General features: G+C 34.2%; 1 protein-coding gene across 4 annotated transcripts; it reads right to left on the minus strand.

Annotated features, from left to right (window-relative positions):
• Positions 1-654: 654 nt before the first annotated feature.
• LOC128157114 (phospholipid-transporting ATPase VB-like) lies at positions 655-23,943 on the minus strand. 4 transcript variants are annotated; one of them, XM_052819490.1, is made up of 23 exons: positions 23,143-23,942; positions 21,643-21,850; positions 18,126-18,208; positions 17,815-17,921; positions 17,156-17,287; positions 16,805-16,935; positions 16,030-16,279; positions 15,535-15,605; positions 14,631-14,801; positions 13,542-14,004; positions 12,895-13,056; positions 12,376-12,470; positions 11,958-12,084; positions 11,493-11,596; positions 11,310-11,390; positions 10,884-11,105; positions 10,555-10,609; positions 10,214-10,416; positions 8,875-9,075; positions 6,067-6,147; positions 4,410-4,514; positions 3,810-3,997; positions 655-3,252 (listed from the first exon to the last, which is right to left on the minus strand). In XM_052819490.1, exons 1-23 carry the CDS (start codon positions 23,532-23,534, stop codon positions 3,021-3,023), a joined length of 3,864 nt encoding a protein of 1,287 aa, XP_052675450.1. In that variant the 5' UTR covers positions 23,535-23,942; the 3' UTR covers positions 655-3,020. The 4 variants fall into 4 exon arrangements, with proteins under 4 accessions (XP_052675450.1, XP_052675449.1, XP_052675448.1 ...); XM_052819489.1 differs by lacking the exons at positions 8,875-9,075; positions 14,631-14,801 and adding exons at positions 8,605-8,805; positions 14,384-14,575 and having other exon boundaries at positions 23,143-23,941; XM_052819488.1 differs by lacking the exon at positions 14,631-14,801 and adding an exon at positions 14,384-14,575 and having other exon boundaries at positions 23,143-23,941.
• Positions 23,944-24,078: the final 135 nt, after the last annotated feature.

Raw genomic sequence — 24,078 nt, forward strand, 5'->3', positions numbered from 1 at the left:
GGAATACAAAGCTTACAGAAAAACGATTATCTGATTTGTATGTGTGTTAACTGTAACAAAGTCACGGTGAAATCCCCCCCTTTTTACCACAGATGATTTTAAATTTTACGGACATGTCCAATTCGTAAAAAAATAACACGTAAAAATTCAATTCGTACTATTTTAAGTAAAATTCGTAAAAAATCACAGCAGTAAAAATTACCCGTTATACGGTATTCATACAAGTACACTTTCCGAAAATTATCCAAATGTACTGTATATCGTAAGAAATAGTTCTTTGAATATTAAGAGGTAATAAAATCTATCATTCAGTCAGACTTTATTGGATTTGATCACGCCCAGACCATAGTGATTGTCTAATAATGGACAAGGATTGATTCCTCAATCCTTAATTAATATTCCTCATGATTCTACATATACACTCATACAATCATAGATTTTTTTTGATGGATTTTAGTAAAGCTAAGCCTCCTTAGTCACACATTTTGTTTCCGCCAGGAATCATTTGCCTTTCCATACATGCTTTATTGTAATAAACATGCAAGAATGGGAACCAAAGAGTCCAAAGTCTTGCACATATGTACATGTAATAAAGGAAAATTTACTGCACACCACAAAGGCAAGAAAGCCATAAAAAGTAAAACAAACAAAAAGTTCAACAATATAACCATAATTTATTTCAGAGCTCCTTCACTGGAGCAAAAAAATTGTTTACAAGCACAATATATTTGTATTTATCACAGATGAATCAAAAAGCATTCCCATAATATGAAGAAATAACAGACAATGGTTTATCACAATGTATTTTTCAAGAATTCAATGTTAATGAAAAATCAGAGACACAAAAATTAACACCATAAACATTACATGAACCTCCAAAAATTAAAACACTATTACACACCATTCTGGTTTTAAACTAATAAAAAATGCACAGTTATCTAGAAAAATGCATTATTTGCAGAAAACTTTACTCGTTTCAAAGAAATATTGTGACAATTAAGATTGTAAAAACAGGAACATTGATTAAACACAAGAACCGGTCATTCCTAACGAACAACATGTATGTCACTCTGTGACTAATTAAAATAGGTTATCAACGAGTTATAAAAGTTGGCCATTATTCCGTAAATTGGAAGTTTTAAGAAAAAAAAATGGTTTACAAAAGATACAACAAAAAAGTCTGAAATCCCCAAATAGAAGAAGAAGTTCACTGATGTTGAAAACTTCTTTTTCTCCTTTCTACAAAAGAAATGTCTACTATATTCCTCATAAGAACACGAATTTATGTTTACAAAAGTGATATCACATGTATGCCTCCTTTCAAAAGTATGTAAAACGAGATTAAAATAAAACAGAACTACAATTTCTTACTGGTAATTCCATATTTCACTTAGACAGAAAAAATAAATAAATCTGATCAGAGAGTTGTTTTCCCTTCAACCAGATCATTCTTTCATACAAACATCCCAGCAGAGTCACAGAAAATTGTTTTTAACATGATAAAATCCCTCTTGGTGGAGCTTTGTGGGGTTGACTTAAGAGAAGGTGTGGTAGATGGTTTAAAATTTTGATTAAGGCATTTATTGTACATAATTGACTTTTACAGGACGGAATGTTTTGTGTAGTTAAAAAAATTCAGGGATGCAATGATGTTTGTTTTTCTCTGTAAAAGCGAATATATGAAGCAGAGATTTAAACCCAAAGGGACTTAACTCTAGAAGTCTGGACACAGACACACACATCTAATGAATGGATTCTCATTTCACATTAATGGATTATGTCTGCTTTGGCACAAAAGTGTTTATAAAATATCCCCTATACAGAGGTGCTGATACATTGTACATGAACTATGTAATAAAGATATGTTAATGAACTCTCACATCCATTCTACATTCAATAAGGAATTGTGATCACCAGTTTGCAATAATCCGTTCTATCTTTGGGGGCCCTTTAAATATTTTTGCTGTACATAGTACACATTTTTTTTATAATAAAATGCAGATTTAGAAAAAAAATTTCTATAAATCAGAAGCATAATCAATTAGACACAACAGCTGAATGTTCTCATCTAGTAATGAATTACATATACAAATATACACTTCTTTGACAAATAAGTCACCTACAGCTAGTCCTTTTTCATAGAAGTGCACTTGTTTCCAAGAATGTCTATAAATAAATACTACCTATTTTATTGAACATTCAACATTTCAGCAGTGACTTAATAGAACAACATTTCTTTTAGGTTGATTTTACAACACATATTTCTATAGAAGCATGGACGCATACAATGGTTATTAAAAAAAAAAAAAAGTATTAATCATGAAAAAGAGCAACTTTACATGACAAAAGAGAAACACAGTTAGAAACTAGACAGCTGGTGGAGGGTTTGAAGCACTAGCTTCAAACAGCAGTGTAAAAACTAGTGGCAGTGAAAACACCACAATAAAGCAGAGAGGAGAACACTCAGATGGTTGTCATATCATGTGTGTAAAGCTTGGAGCTTATAAATAGAGCTACTCTTCTAAACAGGAGGTCCCCATTTGATTACAAACACACAGTTACGGATACGCTACAAATAAACTGTGTTATACTTTACATGTATATCTTAAAAATAAGTGGTATTTATAAAAAAAAAAATAGTCAAAAACACATGTCAGGTTTTAGTAAATAAAACTACTACTATACTTTCACTCTGAACATACATTACAGCTAAACAGGCACTCAGCAGATAAATACATCGCATTCACTCCCACAATTCACACTCTACAAGTCAGCCCAAATGAAAGACAGCAATTGGTCACAATCAGAGACAAAGGTCAAAAGACCTGAATGAGTGAAGTTTTAGAGTGGTTCTCATCAATAAAAGAACTTCTCATCAACCATGGCACAAACTCTGACTCTGTGCTCCGTCAGACTTCCTAGGATCCCGTCCTCTCCACGTCACCTCAATAAGGGACTCGTTGTGATTGGTTGACGCACTTGTGTATGGTAAATTACCAGTTTGACTGGCTCTTGCGCCACTACGCTATCGTTGTTGAAGTCTTGGTAGTGCCGCAGTTACGTATCCTGATATCCGTCTCGGCTGACTGCTGCCCGTTTCTTCGAGCCTCCTGATCTGAGATTATATCCCCTGTGTCCTGAGTATCTACGGAATGAACTGAGTCCCGCCGAGTATGCTGACTTTTCTCCCAGAGCTGAGCTTTGACAATATCATCCGGAAAAACTGTTCTTTGGAATATCCGGATCACAAATCTGAAAATATCAAATTTTTTATAAATCCATTGATTATATCATCTGGTTGCATGAAATACAATTCTTCAAGTAACATGTACCAGGTATATCAATAAGTGATGTATGTATGCAATCCTTTTCCTTCAACTTAGTATATGTTCAATATTTCAATACCTCTTTGAAAGGATGAAATGAGGATAACTTAGATTAACTGTAGTTAGTGAGTATTCAGCATTCATCAATTTGGTCATAACTATAAGTCGTAAATTCTTCTGTAAAATGCAGCCCTGGATAGCAATGAGTAGTCAGTGTTCTTACATGGGTAGCAGGTAGCAGGAAGAGGAAGATATTCTTACCTGGTTAGCAGTGAGAGGATGAAATTCTTACCTGGTTAGCAGTGAGAGGATGAAATTCTTACCTGGGTAGCCGTGAGAGGATGAAATTCTTACCTGGGTAGCAGTGAGAGGATGAAATTCTTACCTGGGTAGCAGTGAGAGGATGAAATTCTTACCTGGGTAGCCGTGAAAGGATGATATTGATTTCTTACCTGGGTAGCAGTGAGAGGATGATATTCTTACCTGGGGAGGAGGGAGAGGACTGTGATGATGACCACGGTGATGACATGGATCGGTTTGACGAGGGTGTTCTGCATCACCCAGTACGGGTTGGCTGGGTGATCAAAGGTGAACCAGATAGCATGACAGACGATGGCAAAGAGCCAGAAAAACACAAAGCTCAGGATCATGGTCAGCCACTGTGGCCAAATCTGTAAACAGAGACAGAGAACATGTAAACAATGGAGGTTTATAAACATGGCAAACTCATGTAAATAATGGAGGTTTATAAACATGGCAAACTCATGTAAACAATGGAGGTTTATAAACATGGCAAACTCATGTAAACTCATGTAAACAATGGAGGTCTATAAACACGGCAAACTCATGTAATCTTTGTCAACACAAAAACACATAAAAAACACAAAATAGCATCCAAATTTCATTTCTAATAGTGAAAAAAGAGAAAATCTAATTCAATTAGTTGTTTTTTTATTCTCTTAAATAAAAAAATTAAATAAGTTTATATCAAATTTTCTTAAATAAATACATTATGTATATGCTACTACGGTTTTAGAGATAATTCGGACTGCCTTCAAGGCGACCGCGATATGCGTGACATACCCAGGAGTAAGTGTCTATGGCACCCGTGAAGAGGATGATAAGGATGAGTGCCACCATTTGAGTAGTACCAAACTCCCAGATCCCCACCTGCTCTGACTCATAGGCCTACAATACAACACCAAAACTATAGTAACCATGACGTAATTGTTGTCACATTGCATATAGGAATGGAAAACATGTTACCAATAACTTTGATCCATTATCTTGTCATTTCAATCTCTGTTGCTGTTGCTTCAGATGTTTATGCAGCATATGATTGCTGCACAGTGGTTATCATTTTTATTCAGTGGGAATTTTATTTACTATGAATAGTATTTGTACTGTCATGATCAGCTTAGAACAGAGGATTCATAGTGAATAGAATGTGATAGTGTATAGAATGTATTAGTGTATAGAATGTGATAGTATATAGAATCTGATAGTGGATAGAATGTGATAGTGTATTAGTGTATAGAATGTGATAGTGTATAGAATGTATAAGTGTATAGAATGTGATAGTGTATTAGTGTATAGAATGTGATAGTGTATAGAATGTGATAGTGTATAGAATGTGATAGTGTATAGAATGTGATAGTGTATAGAATGAGATAGTGTATAAAATGTGATAGTGTATAGAATGTGATAGTGTATAGAATCTGATAGTGGATAGAATGTGATAGTGTATTAGTGTATAGAATGTGATAGTGTGTAGAATGTATAAGTGTATAGAATGTGATAGTATATAGAATCTGATAGTGGATAGAATCTGATAGTGTATTAGTGTATAGAATGTGATAGTGTGTAGAATGTATAAGTGTATAGAATGTGATAGTATATAGAATCTGATAGTGGATAGAATGTGATAGTGTATTAGTGTATAGAATGTGATAGTGTGTAGAATGTATAAGTGTATAGAATGTGATAGTATATAGAATCTGATAGTGGATATAATGCGATAGTGTATAGAATGTATTAGTGTATAGAATGTGATAGTATATAGAATCTGATAGTGGATAGAATGTGATAGAGTATTAGTGTATAGAATGTGATAGTGTATAGAATGTGATAGAATGTGATAGTGTGATAGTGTATAGAATGAGATAGTGTATAGAATGCATTAGTGTATAGAATGTGATAGTGTATAGAAGATGATAGTGTATAGAATGTGATAGTGTTTAAGTGGATAGAATGTGATAGTGTATTAGTGAATATAATGTGATAGTGTATAGAATGTGATAGTGTATAGAATGGCATAGTGTATAGAATGTGATAGTGTATAGAAGATGATAGTGGATAGAATGTGATAGTGTATTAGTGTATAGAATGTGATAGTGGATAGAATGTTATAGTGTATTAGTGAATAGAATGTGATAGCGGTTTGGTACAATGTATGAAGTCTTTCATAGTGTGTAGGTACAGTGTACTGTAAAAGTGGTTATCTACCCTGGTGGTTTAGTACACGTTTCTATGGTCAAACAATATGCGTGGGTTTTAATTACACGGATGCATGTTTTAGCACTCTAAAGTTTCTTAGTTTTTTACCATACGCACAGGGGTATTTTCTGTGTTTTTAAGCTAACTGTGCAACTAGTGTAAATTCCCCCCATGCATAAATAACCATAACCACTTTCACAGTATACAGAAAGGCCAGAGAATACAGTAGAGAGTATATACTTACAAAATGAGCCACCCAGTAGAGTATGATGCTCTGATAAATGGAGTCCAGGAGGGCAATGAAAAAACTAAAACGAGTATATTGCTACAAAAGAAAAACAATCTCATTATAAGCAAATTAAATCATCTTTGTCATACATTAGGCAAATAATAAATGTTTTTTTAAAAAAGCAATTTTAAGAGATATTAAAGCAAATTTTCTTTAGAAGCTGATATTTTCTCATGCAGCAATACGTTTACTTTGATGGAAATTGACATGCAGTTTTAAATATTCATAGAACATTGCAGTATAAACAGTTAATATGTCAATGCAACAATTCATATTACCAAGTTCAATGCATAAGTAAGCATACATGTTTTATCCAGTATACAGAACAACTAGCAACTCAGTTAGCTATTTAATGCCTACATATTTCATACATGTACTTTGTAAATAGCAATCTACTTCAGGTCACATTTTAAAAATTGTTTGTTTGCGTTCTCCTGACTCACTGTTAAACTTTCTGTTGAAAGTTTTTATTTTCAAAGCAACAAAAACATTTAATTAAGAATCTATCTTCATAAACTGGCTTTTAAAATAGAACAAATTATAGTCAGATACAAGTACATGTAGTAAATAAAAGTATCTGAGCCAGGGACTTTTTCTTTATTCTGTCAAGAAAGCGCAAACAAAAATCTTTCAAAAGTGGCCTCAGTCACTTCGAAGCACAATTTTCATGTTTTTAGACATTAGCAATGTTACCCACAAAGGTACACAGGTTTCATGGTTATTGCCCTTTTACCAGAGGTGCCAGAGCAGAAAATTGGTGCATCTGACTCTCATGTCAGGAGTTAGACTTATATTTAATTTTTTATGCTTTTTCCTTGATGCAGTACAAACTCCCTTCCCTTGGACATATTTGCTTGATAATGAAGCCATATGCAATTCAAACTAAAATTCTTCTCTATACTTTCTGATGTCAAAACTTGACTGGTGCTTGCCATTTAATTCATTCAATACAGTGTCTTATGTTCAATATTTCCTCAGCATTTTTTTTCTTTCAAATGTTTCCAAAAATATGACCTTTTATGTAAGCTTTTGAAGCTTTTTAATTTTTTCTTACCATTTTTACAATGAATTTTAAGAGATATTAATTTCAACAAATGAAATAAAGACCCGTGTTACACCCTTAATTCAGAGTCTTGAGATAATTTGTCATAAACATCCATTCTAGGTTGAGTGGTGCACTTTCAATCAGTTTTTTTTTAATCTAAATTAAAACTTTGTTAACAATAAGCTTATTTCATCCAAAAAAATCTACGTGATGAAGCTGCACAAAAAAGCATGCTACATGTATGTGTGCAAACTCGTTGAAATTGAAACTCAAAAAACAAACATGTTTTATAACTTCTTTTTCTTTTCCAATATATAGTTGAGTATTTGGTTAAATAATTTTAAAGATGCAGCACAATTACAAACGAACAAAGGTAAAATTTAAGAAACCAGTTAATGTGTTACTTTTGTTACAGACTGTATACTCAGAAGATGTTACTTTTGTTACAAACTGTATACTCAGAAGACATACATATTTCTGAACAGCTGTATTGTTCAGACTGCTACATGCTCTTGCCTGCTAAGCCATAGGTTGTAAGTAAAGGGAGATTTTTTATACGTTTTTTTTTAAATTGGGGATTGCATAAATATAAACCTTACAGTGGTTTCTCTCTTTTCCCTTGACTACAGTAAGCATAGTACCTGTACCACATACCCTAGCATTTAATGCTGTACAATACTAAGCCCCAATCCAGCACACATAATATTGATAATACTGTCCTCAGGTCTACCAGCTAGCATTTCAAGATTCTGAATGCACTACATACTCAATACTATAAAACTGGCAAAGTTAAACCTGTATGGCAATATCATGCAGATATTTTAACATCTGATTTGACTAGAGGTGTAATGATATGGCCATATATTGATCGTGAGAGCCCACAATATGTGTAACATATTGTCACATGTATCGTAAAGTTAGATATGATTTGTTCATTTTGTTCTAATCAATTGAATTTTATCTCAGTCTACAGTTTGTTGATTGATGTAAATAGTTGACATCTTTTCTTCATGCAATACTTTTTCTTATAGAGGTAGGCAACATAGATACCAGTTTATTTATATCTGACATCTATATCGTGATACATGATGTATTGCATTTATATATTGTGATACATATTGTATCATGGGATAGTTGGCGATACCCAAGCCTAGATTTAACCCTGTAATGTGACTTTACTTTAAACTTTCTGGCCGAGGCCAAGAAATGTATCATATTGTGTAATCTTGTGGTGAAGGACTGACCCTGTCTTGGGAAAAACAGGTGATAAATATGCTTCAAACTACATTTAAACTGAACAAATGCAGATACAGGATATGTGAATGCTTTGATACGGCCATGTTATACAATGAGGGGCCATACAGACATTCTACATTCCACACAGAATTACACTCCAAACACTCCCAGAAGAAATGGCTACTGCAGGCAAGAGATTACCACCATGTTACCTTGTCCTCAATCCCCATTTTATAAACTTCTGGGAAGCGCAACAGTGTCTCGGGCATTAGGTCTTTGTCAAATATACCATTTACAACCGGCGGAAAAGCCGTGAATAAAACATGGATAAACAGCAGAAAGAGGCTGTTGAATTGTAGCGAGCCCGAGTATCCACTGTACAGCTGGAACCAGAGCATGGTAAATTCTATCCCCTAAAATCAATCATGAAATGCTGGTATTAATTGACAGTGAAATAAAAAGCAAAACAGTGCAGTAATTACCGTGTCATGAATGCCCATTTTGTAGATATGGGGGAATTTAAGGAGGGTTTCTGACGACAAGTCTTTGTCTAAGACTCCATTCACCAGCGGAGGGAACGCACAGAAGACAACATGAGTGAGCATGGTATAAAGACTGTCAAATTGCATCGATCCCGAGTAGGCACTGTATATCTGGTACCAAAACATGACTAACACACTGATCTAGAAACAGACGAGATGAGATTAGGATCTACAGCATAAGACTCGAGTTAACCCCACTAAGGTCAGGTCATGGTCACAATATCACAAAATGACAAAACATCTTAATGCATCAACAAAAAAATACCTTATGAATTCCTTTTTTTGATACAAAATCATATGTTTATCATTTTCAGAAGCAAAATAAAGAAAGTTGAGAGTTTCTGTCATTTTATTTGACCATGTAATCCTTTCATCAATCAAAGGGGGATAACTCTAGCCTATCACACTACTAGAAAGGATGATGATTAATATAATGCAATTCATTCATTGTAGTAACATGTATGGGTTAAATATGTTCATCAAATTAGTCTTAAAAAACATTCAGAAACATCTTTCAAACAATCTCATTAATCGCCAAAACAATCATCAAGCACAACACTTACAAACATTTTTTAATCGATTGGATTTACTCAAAAACTCCAAACCAGAGTACTATCTACTGTAGCTATATAAACTTTTCACAAGGTTCTCGAAACAGAATTTGAGTTAGGAAGTTAACCACCACAAGAAGCCGACTTTATCTGGCATGGATTGGATAGCAATGGATTCAACAGAGTATAGAGTCTAATGATAGCTCCTTGTTTGTTGATGAATTTATAAACTAGATCATGTTATATCACTACAGTATACGACAGAGATGCATAAAAGTTTATTTAATTAGGATTATTTGTAACATTCAAATCAAGATTTCAATGAAACATGACAGCTTGCATACATTTACAATAATTTGATACGAAATTGATTACTTTTGTCTCCAAGTCACTCAAGAATAAAGATAAGGCATGCATATGGCATGCTTTGATACATTAGCTGTTGAGTGTATACACAGTTATACTGATGATCAGAATGTTAGAAATGAATGTCTGTGCTCTACTCTCAATAAATTTCTGTTTCTTTGAAAAGTTAAATTTGTGTCACTTTTTCTTTCATTTGAACTTTTATAAAATAGAAGTTAAAACATAAAAAAATTCATATGACAAATGGAGAAAAATAAATTAAAAATAAAACTACTGCATTTAAACCAAGAATAATTTTTCAGAAAATCAGATTAAATCTTGGTTTAAAAATGATACATCAAGAAAAGAAATGGATGACGTACCAAACTCTTGTAAAACATGAAAGAGGAGAATCGGGCGAGGCGGCAGTAGCACCAGTGTCCATGCACCAATAGGAGGCGCTGTAGAAACATGAAGCGCGAGATGGCAAAGTCCGAAGCCATCACCGCCTGCATCCCTTCCTGTCCGGAGATTCCGATGCCAATGTCGGCCACCTGGATCATACTGACATCGTTCGCCCCGTCACCTGTGAAAGATGCAAGATAGTGTTAGGTTACTATCACGAATGACATGTATTAGCCTCACTGGCATGTGGTCACTTTAAAAGACCCAATCTATTATGGGATATGTATATTCTGTCCAGATGAACTCAAAGAGTACAAACCTATGGCTAATGTTAATTTATTCAACTTGTCTCTAACCAACTTGACCACAGATCCCTGGAAATAAATGAAAAATTAATTTATATATCAACTATAGATGTTCAGAAAAATGAAAAAGTTGCCAGTATTTTATTCTATATCAAGACAATGACTTTGTGAAGTCCATTTTGGCACTACAGTATTTTACATTCCAAATGCTAGTTCACCTGAATTTTGATTAATTTACATTGATTTCCTTTTGTTTGTTCTTTTGATATAAAAAATAAACATTACCTCTACTAATGAATATTGTATTAATGAGGGGTAATACAGGGAGTAACAATGGTCTCACCTTCTGTATGGGGGTGGATCTACAGCACACAACAGAGGTACACTTTTGAGCCAGCTTTAGGAAAGTGTCCTCCAGCTTATCAGCAAGGGCATAAGCTAGGGTACGGCCGTCGATCACTAGGGTGTATTCCTGTTTCCTCCCCAAGGGTGAGGACTCGGTAGGCCCTGACGTGTCACGCTCTATTTGCTGCAAGTGATGCTCCAGGAGGTCTTTGGTACACGTCTACAGAGAAACAAAAAACCATCATGACCAGTACCTCATTTACATGTTGATAAGAAACCTTGAAAAATTCAGACTTAAACTTTAAAAACATATATTGAAAAATTAAAACTTTGACTTCAATATATGTAATATTATAACTTTCTATAATAGATAAACACTTGTACATTACAGTAGAAACTGTCTGTTTGTGAGGATTTCACTCACCAGATCATTGGCATTGATAATGAGGACCTGGTCCTTCTGACCAATCAGTTTCGAGGAATAGGCAACCTGAATAGCCGTCTCCTACAAAGTCAAAATCACAGATCAATAGTATAGAAACATGATTTGATGTATCAATAATCTCTCTGATTTGCCCCTCCCCTGGACCCTGACCCCTGTCTGTACCTGCTTGTCTCCAGTGAGCACCCACACTTTGATGCCTGCTTTCCTGAGTTTGTCAATGGTTTCAGGTACTCCCTCCTGTAGTTTGTCCTCTATACCTGTGGCACCTGTGAACCAAGCATTCAAACCTCATATGAAATTCTGTAAATACATCTTACACTCCATCATACTCTGAGAAAGATGCTTGGCAATTACTGAGGAATCATTACAATTCGTGGTCACTCAATTTTCGTGGCATTCAAGGGTCTACTGAAACTGAAAACTGATTCATGCACAAAATTACAGTCCCACGAATACGGTAAGCAAAAACCCCACAACCCACGAATATTGGCCCCCATGAAATTATATGATTCCACACTACACTTCCAAGTATTTCATGTACCTAAAGACAATTTTTGACCCTAACCTTATGTCTTTTTTCAATGTTTCATGCACTAAATGACAGCTGTATGGCCTTTCATGACCTACCCAACAGATCCAGGTCCTTTTCTATCTCACACGTGACCTGCAGTATCTTCTCTTCTCTGTCCTCCATGGCCGCTGAGGCCTCGTTAAATCGGACCTTCCACTCCTCGTATTCCACGCGTGATAGTACCTATTGTAAATAAAAACAGTTATCTTAGGTGTCACTTTAATGCCCTCCAAAATCTGTATTGTTATCCTCATTCATTTAATAACAAAAAACAATTATGAAGCTCAACCATTCCTTAAAAAAGATTTTCATGCCCAATATTTTTTTTAAAAGTTATATTTAAATACTTTAAAATGTACAAATGTATTTAGTAATTAACATAGTAAATACTTAGGTAATTTGCTTGTTATTTCTAAAAGTTCTCGGAATAAAGTAATTACCTGTACATTACATTGTTCATTTTGCTGTTGTTACCTTTTTAGCCATACAAAGCGTACGTAGACCTTGCATTGCATAATTCAGAATGTGTTTCTCTGTTTCCTTGACCATTCTATGTAAATCTTTGTCCTCTGTAACACAAACACATCAGAAACATTGACATCTAACCCAACAATCATCATGATTAGGTATCACATGTACATACATTGTACAAACAATTGGAAAATCAATGCAAGGTATTAATTCAACCTGTAACAGGAGGTGTTTGTGAAACACTTTATGCCCCCCCTCCCCCCTCGGAGACCTCTGCGAAGAAAATGACCGGAAATTGCAAAGAATTGGAATTGTTCTATGTCCAAGGGGCATAACTCTGTCAAAAATTGCTTAATCATACCCAAAATCAAACTTGACCTAGATATTCTAAAAATAAAGCACTGCAGTGTCTGACCCTTGGTAAACATGACTCCCATAGTACCTACCCTTGAACTTTTTGTGTAGTACTCCGAGCACTGCAGTATCTGCCCCCTTGGTAAACATGACCCCCATAGTACTTACCCTTGAACTTTCTGTGTAGTACCCCCAGCACTGCGGTGTCTGCCCCCTTGGTAAACATGACCAATTCCTTGTTGTTGGGGTTCCTGGTGATCACAGACATCCTCTTCCTTGTCGAGTCGAACTGTAAGACCTCCAGGACCTCAAACTCTACCTCACCCTCACCTATTGAAATGTCAACAGGTGCAAACTTCAGAAAACATGTTACAGCAAACAAAGTCATAATGTACATGGCATATAGATTTAGTATATTTTTTCTGATGGTTAAACAATTTTTTTGTTGATATTTTCTATTAGCATATATTCAAATATTGGTTATATTTTATAACATCACCAAAAAATTGATAAAAAAAAACTAATCCAAAAATCTTATTCTTATGAACATCTACAGAATACTTTGCACATTTCTGATTAAAAATTGGTGTTAGCAAGTGCTCTCAATAGTCAAATTCCTTCCTTGTTAAAATCAATCAGTTTGGTAGAAGTGTGCTGTACTTAAACAAGTCATCCCGACTGGCTTTCCTTATTGTAAAAATCAATAAATTGATAACAAGTATAAGCTAAATTAATTAATAAAAAAAATTTGATAAAGACTTAGTTTTCAGCAACAAATATAAAACCTGTAAGTCCTCTCCATAATTTTGACTTACCCGGCAGCCAGACGCGAACTTTCTCTATGCTGCGTTTCACAAGGCGACATCCGTAGGTACACGCCGCTCTCACTAAAGCTAACTCGTCTGGACTCTCTGCCTCGTAGCGAGACTGCTGCGAGCCGTCTGAGATGTACGAGGACCCTGCTATACTGCCCTCTGATGGTGTACTGATCACAAAATCACGGTTTCTCTCAAAGTCGTAGGAACTCGAAAAAGTTATTGGAGGGACATTCCCAATGTTTGCGTGACCATTGGATCTTTTCCCTGTTGGGGGTGTCCCGATATCACGGGGGTTCAGTGGAGGTAGAACTCCCTTCCGTGTCACTGGGGTGTCTGGGAGATTTATCAAAGGAGGTTTTTTCTGTGGAGGATCTCCTGTCCGACTTAATTTATCCAGGTCATCTTGTGACCTGTTTTTGCCTTTGTAATTCCCTTCCAGAATTGACCCACTATCATCCATCTGCAATGAAGTTTATCAATCAGCATCATGTTTTGTAGCAATGAGGCAAATACATATATCTCAATAGAGTTTCTTTTTATCAGTCTCCCCCAAAGAAATTAATCCATCAAATAAATGTTTATTTTAGATTCTAATCTAAATTTCTTGAAGTTCATATATTCCATCAATATTAAAATATTAACCAAATATTGGCTTAAAATATTTTAACAATCTTCTTGAAAAAAAATCCCTAAATTACATGGATGTAAATGAAACTAAAATAAATATTCACTCAATTTTGACATATCAATCAAACGTAACCAAGAAAAAAATTTGGGGAAAAATAACAATTTGGCCATTCAGGATCCCAGGCCCTGCTGACAGTATGCAGGTCACTTACCAAATCTTCGTGAGCGTGATGTGTGACAACCACAGTATTACAGATAGCCATTAACAAGAAAAACTCTTGAATTCTCTGAGAGTTTGGGGAGCTAGTGTCAGGGAGATCCAAGTTCACACTGTTAAGACTCCTGAGACACATCCGTGAGATTTCTCGCTCCAGACCTGGTTCAAGTTTTAGGTTCTCCATGACCTGGTGAGAGAGAGAGAAGGCTGTGGAGTCAAGGACAGTGCAAGTCATGACTTACCGTGTCCACATGACGGTTTGTGACTATGACGGTATTACACATGACGATATTCAGGAAGAATTCCTGCACGGTTTTGGAGTGATTACGCGCGGCTCCAGATACATGCAGGCCCCAGCGACTAGTGAGAGCATTTGTAATACCAGGCTCAAGATGAATATCCATTGCTTGTATCTACATGATAACAAACAAGGCATGCAGCTTATTATCTATCCTGTCTTATCTTACAATTAGAAATTATTGATTTAAAATTATCAAACTTTCCTATACTTTCATTTATATAAAGTCTTACGTTTTTATTACTTCCACTTTTTTTCAGGTAGCATTTAATTGCTCATATCTTAAATTAATATGGGGTTTATCAAAATTTAAAAAAAAACATATTAGAATTCACTTCTTATTACACTTATAAAAGACAAATTAGATAAAATTTATATGAATTATAGTTTAACATGTTACAAAACCAAAACAAAGCAGCAAGGAAGCAGTTGTTGATAAGATTCTTTGTACATGTACTATAATAAGCAAAAAAAGTAAGACTGAAAAATAATCTGTAGTGATCCGATCTAAATGTCATTAGTCTTGATTAACTGTGGGCTTAAAGCATGCATGCTGTAACCAATAAAATTAAGTGAAAAAGTGCTAAGTACTGAAAATTTCATCTGCCATTCTTTGCATATTCCTTGAATGTCACTCCAAGATGTCAGTTAGATGCCATCAAATAATAAAATGCTTGCTGACAAAGCCTGGTGTAAAAGCATAGTCACAAACCTCAAAAGACACTGGTAATCATGGTTAATCACAAAATTCAATCAAATGTAACAACTCAAAACCAAAAATAAGATATTAATAGGTCAGTCCATATCCAGCAGTGTGCTGTATGGTGATGGTCACCCCGCCCACTTACCGAGCTGGTCCGACTGATGTTGGCCAGCGAGTAACGGCTGCCAGTGTCACTGAAGTCATCCTCGTCGTACTCTGTGTCAAAACAGATCAAAGTCTGTGTTAAAATGTATCAAAGTCGGTGTTAAAACGTATCAAAGTCGGTGTTAAAACATATCAAAGTCTTCATCAAAATACATATGCTTCCTACTAAAACTTTTCAAAATGTCTTTTCATAAACCAATACCAAATCAGAGAGAAAATCTGATACAAAGCTAACATGAATGAAAATGTCATTATGAGTTTTGTTTTTATCAAAAGATTCAATTTCTAAAATAGATGTTGATAAAATCATTCAAGATAAATCAGAATATATTTGAATTCATAATAATGATTGCTTACTTTTTACAGGATTTTAAATAAAATGAGAAAATTGTTAATTTCTTGCAAAATACCAATAAAGCCATAAAATACGGGAAAGAATATACCTGGTATCGAATCAATATGACCTATGACCCACCTGGAGTGTGGGGGTAGTCCGTTCCCCCAATGGTACACGTCTTGAACTCCATCTGGTTCTCTGTCAGCGTGCCGGTTTTGTCGGAGAATATGTACTCGATCTGACCCAGGTCCTCGGTGATGTTGAGGGCCCGGCATTCTATCCGCTTGTCCATTGGTTCGTAGTAGAGCTCAATGTCATTGTTTATAAAGTACACCTGACCTAGTTTGACAATTTCCACGGAAACATACAGTGGAAGGGGTATCACAGTCTACAACCAAAGCAGATATACTGGTCAGGAATCTTAGTCATACCAAATGCTTTATGATACATTCATTATTGTACCGGTAGCCATTTACAGCACAAAATGAAAAGTTAAATAAATCTTTTACCATACACATCAATAACCTCTTTTAATAATTTAAAATATGATAGCTATTTGATGCTAATTCATGCATTAGAAGTCACATTTTTGTACAAATTTTTGTATAAAATGATTGATAAAGCTCTATTCACTATATTACAATGCATGGTTCATTAACTTGAGGTTAATGAAGTCATATATTTTGATACACACTGTTGAGAATGATTGATCACACTAAGCTTTGTTCATTACATTTCCAATGAAATAAAAACTGACCTGTACCAGACTTTAATAATGTAAAATCTGTTAAAGTGTTTTATCTAAAATTATAGCTTGATAATCATATTAAAATTTTTGAAACTCCAAAGTAGCAATTTTGGTGTATAAACTTTATGTTCAAATTTCAATGATAGGTAATAAGACACAGATTACCTGGAATATAATGATATAGGTAAAGAAGACCACAAAAGCCTGGAAGTACGGATTGTACCACTCCAAACTCTCAAAGGGGATGAACAGGACCACTGTACTGTCCTCAAAGTTAGACAGCCATATCCCACTGGCTGAAAGAAGCAAGCACAGTGACAGACATAAACACATTTGTCTACAATGCATTACATTATTCTCAAAGAAATTTACAGTAGTTTGATAATATGTTTTATTAGATATTGATCTAAACAAATAAAATAAAATAAAGCCAAATTGTAAAATTATTTTCACTTTATTTTCAGCTTTTATATACGGCACATGTATGTTTCAAATGAAATACAACAGCTGGCTAACCAATGGCGCAGAACAGACACAGGAACAGCAGAAGGATGACACAGTAGATGACGTCACGATTAATGCGGCGCTCCAGCTTACTCCGTTTGTACCGAGGATTACGGTTGTTCAACATAGCTTTGGTTTCATGCCCTAAATAACAATTTCAATTTTTCACTAATGTGTTTTCCTTAATGCAATGACCTACAAGCGCATGTACTTAAATAATTCACCAGGGACTAAATCTATAAAGTACCGGTACTGTTGTTTTGGAGAAGCAAAGTTGAAACATTAAAAGGAAAGTAATTTTCACAAAATTTGTACAGAAACTGATACCTATACACCATTTTAAGATAATCAGTAATACATATGAATGTGAATTACAGTAAAGTACCATACTTAACGTAGCTAATCAAAAGATTTGAGTTGTTTATACTTCAGAATAAATGGCACACCTATACTATTGACCTCCACATGAAACAAAGAATTATCTGTGTAGGTTTTTAATTGTGTGAATGCATGTTTTTCGAAGGGATTCCTATAGAGCTATTTCATAACTTTATGTTAATTTCCTTTAAAATTATAAGAAATCTCTTGCTTTTGTTGGTTTTAGAAAAAAGAATCCTCATCAGACTGAATCAATAGATTAAGACCATCACCAATGGGTGTGAATGACTGACCTGCGTACAATACAATCCCCTCCACAAAGTCTGTGTTTTTAATGGTACAGCCCCTCAGTAACAGATTGTCCTTATTTAGAGATACCTTCTCTCCAGTTTCCAATTTTCTATCATAAAAAAATATCATTACATAATTTCGTCAATTTCAACTGGTAAATTTGGTGTACATTCAAGCAGAAGTTTTCATAAATGCATACTAATGAAATAAATTTTTTAAATCATAAAACAATTTCAAAATGTAGGAATATGCATTCTTGCTGTTAATATTGAAATTGAATTTGTTAACCTCAAAGACTAAGCATAGTACATACATGTAACCATTGAACTTGTAGATTTCAGCATTCGGCAGTTCACACTCGACACTGTACTTAAATTTGCTCACAGCAAACTTACTCTGAAATAAAATTCATTTACATCAGTAATACAATCTTAAAAGTTTTAATCTCCATCATATCCATGGCAACATTCACCTGTAAACTGTAAATGTATAAAGAAACTGTAGTTCATTTGTATTTGAAATTAATTAATACAGCATCCTACAGACTTTAAAAATTAAATCCTTTAAATAGAATACATCATGTGACTGCCATGTGCTTACTCTCTCTCTCTCCCTCTCTCTCTCTCTCTCTCTCTCTCTCTCTCTCTCTCTCTCTCTCTCTCTCTCTCTCTCTCTCAAAATATCTTGATATCTTTAGAGATTTCAAGTCTGTTAATAACAAATGCACCTATTCTTTTCCTATTCTGAGACAAGATAATATTTTGAGGTTTATTTGAGCAGACAGGTGATAATTTCCTGAACTGCGTAGCTTTTTTTGTCATGTCCTATTTACACACCTTATATTCACGCGCTACCAAGATTTCACCCAAATTATAAGTGTGATGAAACTATATGAATGATAAACCACAACATGCCGTAACTGGCCCCTTAGTGGGGTTATCTTATCTGTTGAAAGACGATCAAGTTGTAAACTGAGAATAAAATCTGAACTGTCGTTGTAAAAAGGAAGTAAAGTAAAAACTAAACTAAATCTCAATAGTGTAAATAAATTGAGAGTAAAGATACAGAGTGATAACACACTGTAACTGTAATGAAGAGTGTAACTAATCTATGGAGTATCATTTTATGGTTGACATTGAAAGTTTAAAAAGCCTTGGGCTGTAGGTTATAAAATCCTCATGTGATCATTGCACCATGACAAGAGGGTGTGGAAGCTCATGAAAATTTAGATGACAATCATGCAGTCCATTCAATATTGTGTGTGTTTGGTTCTAAGGGAGCTCTGGTTGGAGGCTTGGAGCTCAAGCTCCAGATCTGCATACAGAATGCAATATGGTGGTGATCCAAACTAACAGAATAACAGCAAAGAAGTTCAAGAAGAGAACGAAATAATAAAAGAGGAAAAAGGAAACCAAGATGTAAATTCCAGATATCAGTAGATGGTCATATCTGTTTTCTGCTGAGGTTTCCTCATGCATTAATTAATATAAATTAAACAGTGTTGTGTCCTCATGAATCAATGAAGGTGGTATGGGGCATCATCATATTGAGATATACTTCCAATCGAAATAAACAATAAATCAAGTATAATTTCATAAATTTTTTCTTTCCGAAAATTGTTACCTAACAGCATAACACAATTGGTTAGAGCGTAAATATGCATGAATCTGAAAGACATGAATTTGAATCCCCTTGGGGCTTTTACAATTTTTACCTTTCCAAAAATTTTTAAAACATTTTTTTAGGTCAAATATTGTAAAATTTTTATATTGTAAAATTTTAAAATTTTAATTGATCTAAACCAGTGAAGGTATTTTGATTTATAATTTACTTTTATCCACATTAATATTGACATTAGTGTCCTATGCCACAGAAAATCATGTGGATTATCTAAGTGGTGGTTGGAAAACTGGATAGATAACCATAATACAAAGTTATATGCAGATAGAAATTCCACATTGTTGAAACTGATTTTAATCAAGAAGTGTCATTTCTATTTTACGTTTGAGACCAACCGAGGTGAAACAATCTGGGCTAATGGAACAAGGCATCAATGACACCTCTTTATCAAATGATTCATCTTCACAATGTTATACTCAATATAAACAACCTCCTACAGTACCAGATTAGTACAATTTACATAGCTGCAGTAACTTTAATTCAGCTGACTATTAAGTGCATTATCCTTTAACTTTGTAATATGTCACATCAGCGATGTCCTTAGTTAAGTGCAGAAAGTTTATCATTAAAGTAACAAAGTTCCATAGAAAATAGTATCCCTTAAATTTCCTCCTATTTCTGAGTCCTAACTACCGGTAGTCTGTATATATAGACTTGTTAAGTTTTGAAAAACTGTTCCCAATGGCAATGCTGATGGTGGTATTGAACACCTCAATATTGTGATGTACTTCCAATCGAAATAATCAATCAAATTAAGTTTAACTTTGTATAATTGTTTACCTCCGATTGTTTACCTAACAGCATAACGTAATGGGTTTCTGGCTTGCAGCGATAGCTACGGATCTGTAAGTCATGAGTTTTGAATCCTTCTAAGCCTTTCATATTTTTTTCCTTTTCAAAAAATTTTTAAACATATATTATGGTCATATATTGTAAAATTTGAAAATTCAAAAACAGTGGAAGTATTTTGATAATAATGTACTTTTATCCACATAAATATTGACAGGTGTACCATACCATCTTAAATGCTTTAGGTGTTGTCTTTGGTTGGACAAAGATTTATGAACATTGAATAAGGACCAGTCACCACACCTCAAAAATCAATACCGGGACCTTTAATGGCTTTATCACAGAATCAAGATTACATTGCAGGTCTCTACAAACAGCAGGACAAAAATGCCTCCAACATAAAATTTTTGAATTTCTTTGTAGCTCCATCATTATTCAATGACCCCCAATTTTCATGGATTTTGTTGGTGATCGAGTCAATCCATATCCGGTAATATCAACATTACCAAAAGGTGATTGAAAGAAAAAACTTCACAAAATTTGTAGTTTGACCATTCCCCATAAATCTATGCATCCTCAAAGCTATGATTGTACATGTACTATATCCAGAAATATTATGTAAACCAAATACAGTCATACTTCGTTATCTCTCTGAGATATCCTAGTATCAAGGGTAAAATACTTGAAAAATAAGTGGTTGGGACTTACAAATCACTGCAACATATCCATTGTATTTAAGATATCAGTGTTCCAGATATCGAAGATCAACTGTACACTGTTCATTTCCTGAATCAAATTAATACAGATTCTCCCTATTGTCTGACTTTCACTCTACAGCTTGATTTGATTAAACCTTTTCTGAGAAATATATACTGGTAAAACAAAATTTTATCATTATTAATCATCAAACCATATCAAATTAAGTGGGATTACTATATCGATAATACTGTCATATGCCGTGCCATTTAAACAATTCAATTTTTAGATTCAAGTTTGTAAAGAAATGTCTTAATTCATTAAATCATACATAAAAAACGGTTAAAACTCATTCAATCACAAAAGTACCCAACCCTGGCCGTTTTGCCAATAAAATTTAACAACTTCCAAGGGAAGTCATAACAGTTTAGTTATTATGTGAAAAGGATGTAAAAATTGCTTCACATTTCTAAATACCAGAAAATTTATACTGGTAATCAAGCAGCAAAAATGTCCAAGACTAAATCAAAAAAGAAAAATTACCTTTACACTAATCAGCAGTTTTTACCTCTAAATAAGTTGAGATTAATTTTTCCGTACCTGAGATCTTTACAACAACTTAAATTAAAAAGTGACAAAATTATGACATTACAATCATGACCTACCCCTTCATATTTCAGGCCATGAACTATCTGCCTCTGTTTGAGATTGGTCTCTCCATCCAAATTGCTGGTTTCCAGATGACAAATTCCGAGGGGATCACTGGAATGAAGTAGTAGAATGTCCGCAGGAATGATTTCGTCACAGGCCAGGTGGACAAAGTCTCCGGCATGGACGTCCATCCACTCGCTCTTCACATACCTCCCATCAGCACTGCAAGACAACAACAGGGACATGAATGTCTTGTTACAAATACATGTACCAACAATACTTACGAAACAGCTATCTGCTTTCATGCAATTTGTGTTCATAATTATTATTCAAACACAAAATCAACATGATCAATATTTAAATGTTTGGTAACTGTATCAAGTTTAAATCATGTCTCAAGTTACAGGATACTCCTAATACAATTATATTATACAATACCACATCTACAGAATGTATAATACCATCAAATGTCCTATATATTTGTTGAACAAATAATGGAAGGAATGTATATATTTTATATGTATCACAGATTGAATAACTTGAATAATGATTTAAATGAAAATCAAGGTATATATTAAGTCATCCTTGCAAGACCATGATCATGAGTTTCCCAGCAGATTCTCCTCAAATCTTGTTTGGTAATCAGAATTTAGACCAAATTCCCATCGCTTGCTAAAGTGTCATTATGCTGATAAGCCACTTGTTTTAAGTGTTAAAACTTATCCCCTTATTGTATGTAATAGAAATAAACCACATGTCCCCCATTTTAAAAAAACTTATATAGAAATGTTAGTGCATATATTAATCTTAATAGACTTGTCATTATTATTTAACCACAAATGACAATAATGACATGCACATGTTGTGTCTTAGAATAGGCCCTTGATCACCACACTAAAATTCAAAATGTCACCCTGTTACCTACAGTGAAGCAGAAAATTGTATTACCGTACTATTTCAAAACACAGGCATACATCACATTGCTGTTTAACACAATTACCCAAAATCCAAGCTCTTGTTAAAATGGTTCAATCATTCTAGCACTATTTTTTTTTCATTTTAAATCTTTAGCGATATTAGAAGCGCTTAAGAAAGTTAAAGATTTCAATGAAATAGTAATTAATGATAAATTTCTAATGTCAGTTGTTTGGACTACTATTGGTAAAGTTTCAATTGATAAATAATAAAATGACATTTATTTAACGATTGTTGTTACATCATATTTTACCAAATTATGTCAGTTTGCCCTGCAAAAGAGCAGTACCTCAAATCTATGAAGAGGTTTATTATGTCTGATGTCAATTGAATGGAATGCTATGAAGAACAATATTAATGGAAGCTTTATACATGCATAGTGAAGAATCAGTTCTGCTGTCTAAAGATGCAGTTCAATATTACCGGTGCCATTGAAATTATGGTACTAATTCATCAGTTAAAATTTAAAGGTTATGTCAAAGAAACATTACAATAAATAATAAACGGAGCACAAAATGGACTCTGCATCTTAAACCTACCTAGAATACCGTCGACATGTATGATGATTGATTTTTCTATCAGACTTGTATCGTCGAAAGTCTTCAAATGCATCTTTAACTGCAGTTACAGCAAGTACAAAAATAACAGGAATCATGGCAATTTCCTTTCCAAAAGCTTGAACTTGAGGCACCCAGTTCAAGGCCACAACCAAAATAAAATATAAATTGGCAAATCGGTGAAATTGCTCAAACAAATTTTTTGGTAAAAATGTAAGCGCAGAGTACTTAGTGGTTTTGATACGGTTGCTACGGTAATCACAGTTTGGATGGTTCTTGTTTTTCACAGGTATATCTGGTCCTACAACATGGTTAGGTACTACAGTCCTAAACCTTGGTCCCGATTTGTTGCTCTTGTTAAAAATATTACCCATTTTGACTTTGTTAAAAGTTTTAAAAATATATATGTATTTTTTATATATCAACAATGACAACACTGATATGTGTTTCAATCTATGTCCACTCCTTCATCAAGTCATGCTGGTTTTTGATATGTTATGACAACTGGAAAACACAAAGATTTCACAATTTCCTGAAGGAATGAAATTCCGTAATTATTCTTCACAGCCACGTCATTTCACCCGTCACATTTTCACAATATTTTTCCACAATTTTTTGTCAAACCATCTGTCTTTCCTTTACATGTCACATTTTTGGATGGAATCCAAAAAATGAAACAGTTCTTGACTTCTGCATGACCACCATTTTTCTTTATCGATCCATTTCTCTTAGTGCAGGTGATCTAATTTAACAATATACACAACACTTCATTAGCGACCAAACAAGGTTCTTATCTCACTTTTCATTGGTGGATGTAAAATTTTAATCCAATAATGTCCATCGTCTTATTCGGCTAAAATTTTGACCGAGCTTGTTAAAATCAGAATCATTCATTGGACAGCGTGTTTCTTTTACCCA

Source organism: Crassostrea angulata, chromosome 7 (genome assembly GCF_025612915.1).
Source record: "Crassostrea angulata isolate pt1a10 chromosome 7, ASM2561291v2, whole genome shotgun sequence".
NCBI lineage: Eukaryota > Metazoa > Mollusca > Bivalvia > Ostreida > Ostreidae > Magallana > Magallana angulata.